The sequence below is a fragment of the Coptis chinensis genome, chromosome 6 (genome assembly GCF_015680905.1).
Source record: "Coptis chinensis isolate HL-2020 chromosome 6, ASM1568090v1, whole genome shotgun sequence".
Classification (NCBI taxonomy): Eukaryota; Viridiplantae; Streptophyta; class Magnoliopsida; order Ranunculales; family Ranunculaceae; genus Coptis; species Coptis chinensis.
In genome coordinates this window covers 71,969,720-71,976,891 of record NC_141461.1, presented here as the reverse complement: position 1 = coordinate 71,976,891, position 7,172 = coordinate 71,969,720, and the positions used below count along the sequence as shown (strand labels likewise).

The 7,172-nt window shown below is 34.8% G+C and overlaps 1 protein-coding gene and 1 pseudogene across 1 annotated transcript; both read right to left on the bottom strand.

Annotated features, from left to right (window-relative positions):
* Nucleotides 1–1,069: 1,069 nt before the first annotated feature.
* On the bottom strand, nucleotides 1,070–5,846 carry LOC147494309 (elongation factor 1-gamma 1-like). Its single transcript, XM_086568575.1, has 8 exons — nucleotides 5,724–5,846; nucleotides 5,561–5,598; nucleotides 3,581–3,676; nucleotides 2,888–2,948; nucleotides 2,746–2,791; nucleotides 2,552–2,647; nucleotides 2,052–2,450; nucleotides 1,070–1,666 (listed from the first exon to the last, which is right to left on the bottom strand). The coding sequence occupies exons 1-6, from the start codon at nucleotides 5,731–5,733 to the stop codon at nucleotides 2,593–2,595; spliced, it is 306 nt and encodes a 101-aa protein (XP_086424701.1). The 5' UTR covers nucleotides 5,734–5,846; the 3' UTR covers nucleotides 1,070–1,666; nucleotides 2,052–2,450; nucleotides 2,552–2,592.
* Nucleotides 1,341–1,970, bottom strand: LOC147494310 (putative elongation factor 1-gamma 1 pseudogene; annotated as a pseudogene).
* Nucleotides 5,847–7,172: the final 1,326 nt, after the last annotated feature.

The following is a 7,172-nucleotide window of genomic DNA, read 5'->3' as shown; positions in this document are numbered from 1 at the left end:
TTATGTATATTTACTGATGTATGGAGAAGACTTATATAATTTTCCGAGCGAAATTGAAGACTCCCCACTTTGGCCCCAAGTCTCTAGAATGTCATCTGTGTTACTCTGGATGATATACCATTTGATTCTCTGGCATTTTCATCAATGTTGGTTACCTTGAATCTGGTATGTATGGTTCAGACAGCTATATTATATTCTAGTAGTTTTAGATAGTACAGATATTTAAGTTATATTGTGGTAGCTTCACACAGTACACACACTTGGTCATAGGAACATTCTCTGGTTTAGAAAGGAAACTAACACTTGGATCTCACTTTATGTGGTTCAGTACATTGAAGACTTATTGGAGGCTGGAAAACCCAAGTTTCACCACGGTACCATAAATAAGAGGTATTTGAGTGTACGCATACCAAAAGTTCATAGTTTTTCATTTTATTTTTTTTTTAGAGTTTTACCTGCTTCCAGTGAATGTTACGCGGTCTTTTTGAGGTTCAAGTACTTTTATCCTCATGACATAATTCATAGCTTTAGTTTTTCTGGGGTTCTAATCCTTTTTATTTTTTCCTGTTTTGTTGGCTAAGCTGGCCTAGTACTGGCCCATCTGATATCTATAGCTTCACTTTGGATTACTTTATTTAGAGTAAGATGCAAGAAAAGCCACCAAGAGAACATTAATCATCAGCATTGAGGATCATCTAATCGATTGAATCTTCTTATATATTGTCTCTGAAAAAAAACTCAGCAACACCAATCTTCCCGTCCAGCTGGTATTTTTCAATGGATTAATTCTATCAATGAATTAAATATTTTATACCCCGTCAAGAAAATATATATAAATTGAGACTTGAGAGAGATAAGGGGAGGCAATATATAAAGCTTTGCCAATTTGGAGGTCTTTAAGTTTCTCAAATAGTCAACAGTTTTAATTGAGAGAGAAGTCTATGTGACATTGTAGGGGCTATTAGAAAAGAGTAACTCTCATATTAGAGTTCCACTTAGGAGAGAGAAAAATCTCCCTAGAGGTCTCTGATTTAGTATATAGATAGTTGATTACTCAAATTATCAAGACTTGTCACCAAATAAAAATCACTAATATAATTTTATGAATATAAATATTAAATATTACATGACATACTAAGTACAAACAAAGGTAATCAAGGTTGTCCAAAGTTCTATTATACATTACCTGTAGTCGGTAGTTCCCCACCCGCTCATTATCTCTTATTTATGAAGACTAACAGAGTTCTACCATAAGTGGTAAAGGTCTCATTGGCCATTGCAGCACTCATCATTTGATTAAGATGAATCTATTGACTTCTCCTCCAAACATTTTTTTACCTTCATGACTCGATTATCTGATTGACAACATTCTTCTGACCATCATGATTATTATAAGGAATCCACTTGAACTCCTTATAATGTTCATCGTCCACAAGTAGTTGGGGTCTCACTGGCCCTCGGAAAAGCCAAAAACCTTTCACTATAAAGTCTTCCCCGGAAGTAATAAACAGCATCTGTCCAAATAAGTCCTTGCCGTCTAGCCTCGTCCGTCTCATAAGACCCCCCAGGTCCTTCAATGTTTGGATCAAGGCATTGGACTCGACATTCTTTCTACAACTACACAACCAAAGAGAGTACTCGTTGGGATTGTACATGTCCCAGAAACCTGCAAGAAGTAAAACAAAGAATAGCTGAAGATTAAAAATTAAAAGAAAAAAAAACATTCAGTCAAGACAATGAAAATCTACTAGTAAAGATTTGTAACATCCAAGTTTGTTTTTTACCACTTCATTACAAAAAAATTAGAATAGGCTATATTATCTATAAGTCTAAATTAAACATAACCCTAAATTGTTGATAGTTTTTATGAACTTATCTGTATATAATGCTTAAAACTTCATCATTATTACATTCCAATAATCATTTCCACAGAAAAGATTAAAAACTCCACAACGATTACCATATACCATCATTACAGCATACAAAGGTATTGTAGATTATAGGTTTTGCTAGTGCTTATAAGAATGAGAAAAAATACTATAGAAGAATACCTTTAGAGACACGCTCGAATTCAATCTTCCTAGTATTCCTGTAGAGAACTTTCCAGTTATGTAGGGAATCACCAGACTTTAACGTATCTATTCTGGCCTTTTGTTTTGCAGAATCTTTTGGCTTCCAAGGCCTTGAAAAGCGAAACCTTTTTTCCAGTACAGAATCAGCACCTTCCTGAAATTAGGCAGGTTAATCATTTCCCGGAAGTAACTGTTTATATGACAGAACTCGCACATAAAGCTATTGGTCATTCCCTTGTTGATTCCAAATAACAAGTCACATGTGATGATTATGTCAGCAAGTGTCTCAGACTGCCCAACAAGGAAAGACTTCGAATCAAGATGCTCGTTCAGCACCCAAAGACTGCTTTCCAGGGAACCAAGAAAATGTTCCACATCCTTCAATAAAAGATATTGAGAAAAATTGCATTAGAGTTAAAAAAAAGGTAGATAAGTGAATTGATAGAAGATACAAAGGAATATATAATTCTGCAACTAACCGGCCGAATGTAGAAACCACATGATGATAACCAGCACCTTCTTATATTGGCACAAATCTCAAATGTGGAAAAATCAATCCATTTTTCAATTTCTTCCTGCAAAAAAAATGTTTAATTCGTGATTTCTTAAGAATATACTTTGAGGTCAAAGCATGAGCATTGAGCAACCAGGAATCATGATTAGAAACACTTACACGTTGAGAAGAATTGTACAGAGAATCTGTTTTCTCCAACGAGCAACTAGAAAAAAAAATAAAATAAAAAATAAAAAAATTGAAATTGTTTTTCCTTTTGGATAAAAACTAAGAAATCACTAAACCAATATTCATTCCTCACCATAACGTGCTATGGCATTACTCTCAGAAATGGCACCATCAGGCGTCTTACGTACAGGATCCTACAGAATATGGAACAATTTAAGTACAAGCCATATTAACTGTCAACAATAAGCCATAACAAGTTGAAAATTGATAATGGGTGTGCATTATACTAGGGATGTAAATATACGGTCACAAATCCAAAACTGATAAGAAACCGATTCCTTTTCTTTTTTTTTTCAAAAAAAGTTTGAAAGAAACCGATTCAAATTCGTATTACAAAAATCTGATATTACCCAACAAATAAATTAGGATATCAGATTCATTTGAACCGAAAGGGTTTCTGGCTTCGGATACAGATTTGAATTCTACTATATCCTCGGATGTTACAATATCTGCTATCTTCATCAGATAAGTATTGTATATAGTTTTAAATAGTATAATAAGACTTTATATCATTAGTATAGTAAAAATTAATTAATCAAAGAAAAAAAAATGCTTACAATTAATGTTCGGATCAGATATTATCTGATGTCCGAATCGGCTCCAACATCCGATTCGGATGCCATTTATTGATCTCCGTCGGATTCAGATTTGGGTATCAGTACAAATTTTCGGATGTGGTAACATGTAAATCCGATCTAAAACCTATCAGTTTGCATCCCTAATGAAACCTTTCTAAAAAGTCAGAAATTGTATTTGATGCACCCACCTCAGAATATTTAACATGTTTCACATAAATATCGGCGTACTTGGCAGCAATGAGCACCTTATAAGCATTTGTATCATGATCTCTTGTATGCAAAACCTACAAGGTAGATAAGATAGAAATGGCTCAAAAGTTTTCAAATAATAGAGAAAACATTTTTACAAAAAAATTCTAAGAGAACTTATAAATTCATAGAGGATGTATTACTAAATCAGAGTCCGGTTTTGTGGGTCAAAGGCATTAGGTAAAAAAATGAGTTGAATGTATTTAAAAATAGTAATGCAATAGTGTGCAACATGTGCGGTCGCTAATTTTCTTTCTTCTCAAAATAAATTTATCTTCAAAATGTAAGGGAAAACCACTCCCTTATATACGCTCTCATGTACGCTCCCAACGAAAATGTGGACCTACCCTACAAATTAGGAACTGATTTTGTGGAGACGCAGGAACATGATTACTAAATTTAGGGTATTGTTTATTTTATTTAATTAGTAATAGGTTAATATCATTGGTTTCCTATTGGTTTCCTATTTATATTAACTCTAATTTAATTAGTAAGGTTTCAATTTTGGTTTCCAATTAGAATTAGGAACATGGTTTATTATATAAAGGCATCTAGGCCTCATTGTTATTAGATTGCTTATTATAGAATATTATTTCTTTTTCAGTTTGAATGTTTAAACCCTAGCTTTAGGTGCATCTTTCATCTAAATCAATTGACGTTTAACCATTGTTGAAGCGTCGTCCAACAAGTTATATCCTTGCCATGCCATGAAGATCAAACTCACAAAAAATTAGCTCGTTTACATATGTTCAGCCATATCATAGACTCATAGAGTTGAAAATTTGTGGACTGCTAGAATCACTCCTAAGTTCATCTTGCTGCCTATGTAATTGTGACAGAGAGAACTCCAAACATCTCTATTTTGATTGCCCATTCTCCAAATCATTATGGCGTGAAGTTAAGAAAGAACAGGGGATTACTGAATGGGTAAAGGAATCAAATGCCAAGTGGTTTGATATTCTGTGGTCTACCAGCAGGACTATTCAAGCTGAAATCTATAAAGCATTTGTTTGTGCCTCAACCAATGCTATATGGGTATAAAGGAACAGTACAAGATTCCAAGGTAAGCAGTGTACAGTTACAGAGATCAGAAACACTCTCAAGAACCAGTAGATCTCTCTCCAAGGACAGCTTAAGAAAATCAAAGACTCGCCAGGAGCACATGTTACGTTGCAAAGATTGGGTATACAATCTCAGTTTGTAACTTTGTATCCAAGGCCACAGTCACTTGCGTGTGGGGTAGGCCTGAGGTAGAGGAAGTTACACTGAACCCTGATGGATCAGTTAGTAACAATGGTTCGAGTTATGGAGGTTTGATCAGAAATACATATGGAGAGGTACAACTCATGTATAGAGGTTGTAAACCATCAAAATCCATTCTTGTAGAGGAACTCAGAGCGATTCTGCAAGGTTTGAGGGGCTGTAAAATGATGGGCTTTAAAAGGGTAAAGGTTGCGTCTGACTCACTCAGAGCAGTGTGTATCCTAACAGGAAAGGAGGGTGCCCCTAGGTATTGTCAGAGCTTCATAGCTACTATCAAGTTACTAAACCCTTGGTTTGATAAGGTAACATTTGAACATACATTCAGAGAAGGAAATAGGGCGGCAGACTTCATTGCCAAGTCTGTTACATGTAATGTTGTTTATGATATGGTTTACCTTGAACACAGAATCGATCAAATTGTAAGAGAGGATGCTGCAGGTCATGTGCACTTAAAGAGTTTTATAAATACAGGTTGGGGTCTGCCTGATAAACTTGATATCCTCTGTTCTATTATAAACTCTTTACATTTAAGTGAATTAGAGTGTGTCTGTTTTTTAAAAAAACTCAATAACATCACCAACAAGCTTTACAAATGAAACTACACAAAACAATGACATGAAGACGAAAAATACAATATCTCACGAAACAATACTTACATATTCCACTGTTTCCAGAGATTCTGAATCACAAATCCCTGATAAAAAAAATAAAGATAAACATTAGATTGGTATAAATACAGAGAACTCTAACCAATAATTAATTACATAAAAGTTTATAGGAACTATTCAAATACTTCCTAGCCTACATCCCAGATCATACCTTCAGACATCGTTAGAGGTTGATCAAGAAGTGTTTGGTTCGTCGGTGGATCAGTGCCCTACTATTCAAAATTTCAAATACTTCCTAGCCAGTGTTCATGATTCGGAACGGAATATCGGAATTCCACCCAATATTTTGGTTTTTCAAAAAACCGGAAAAAACAACATAGGGTCGAAATATTGACTATTCCGAAATTATTCGAAATTCCGAATATGACATGGGTCGAAATATTATGAATTTCGGGTTTTTGAATTCCATTAATTCCAAAATCCCGAACTATAGCTACATCACACCCAACTCTTCAAACCAGATGATCAAATAACTAGTATGGTTTGTCTTAACTTAAAAATGACATGAATCCTAAAAAAAATTAATGATATGAATGGGGCTGTGGGATGGAGGTTAACTGGATTTAGAGGAAAAAGAAGAAAGGTTAAGTCACTAAGCTGCAAAAGCGGATCTAGGATTGCCATTCAAGGGGGGCTGCTACAACTAACATACACTACAAATGTTTTTTTTTTTTGGGTGAATTGTACACTATTATAACTAATATTTTATCCGAAAATTTCAGATATTGGATTCGGATTCGAATAAATTTTTCTATCCGAAGAAGTTTCGGATACAGATGTGGATATCCGATCCGATTTCTTATGACATAAATGCAATATCTCATTCTTATATACCGGCACACTTACTTAACTAGTTAAGTATTATTATAAAATCTGGTCCATTATCCCAGTAACAGTAACTATTAATGCCAATGTTTTAGAAAGAGAAAGTGTGAAATTCTAGGTTTATTCAATACGCCAGTACACCAGTCCATCCCCTTCTTCCTCAAGTTCTCAAAGGCAACATCACCACTGCACGACACCACCACGGCTCACAAGAGCATCTCTTTTCTCCACCTCTTTTCCCCACCTCTTTTCTCCATCTCCCTGTGTGAATCAAATACACCCACCTCTTCTTCCTCTATCAAATTCTCAACCTATTAGTAACAAGAACAAGAACAAGCAAGTCTGGATCTAGTTCAACAATGAATCCTTCCAAATGTTTTTTAAAATAAAACTAGGATACCACCACCACTAGCTTATTCAATAATAATTTAGTAATTGTTATTGAATGTGGTAATTGTTACTACTTGCTGAAAGTGGAGGTGGTAATTGCTCTTGTGCTGTTAATAATTTAGTTTCCTTATTTGAATGAATAGACAGATCTGACTTTGGAGTTTTATTAATTTTAATCTTATTTTGAGTTTTTGTGATATTTTTTATCGGATCGGATATTATCCGATATCCTATTCAGACATCGGATTTGGATTCAGATACTATTGTTGTACATCCGTCGGATTCGGATTCGGATACAGCCATATCCAAATCCGAACCTATCCGTCTGCACCCCTAGCTGCAGCCATAGTTCGCGATTTCAGAATTACCGGAATTCTGCCCAATC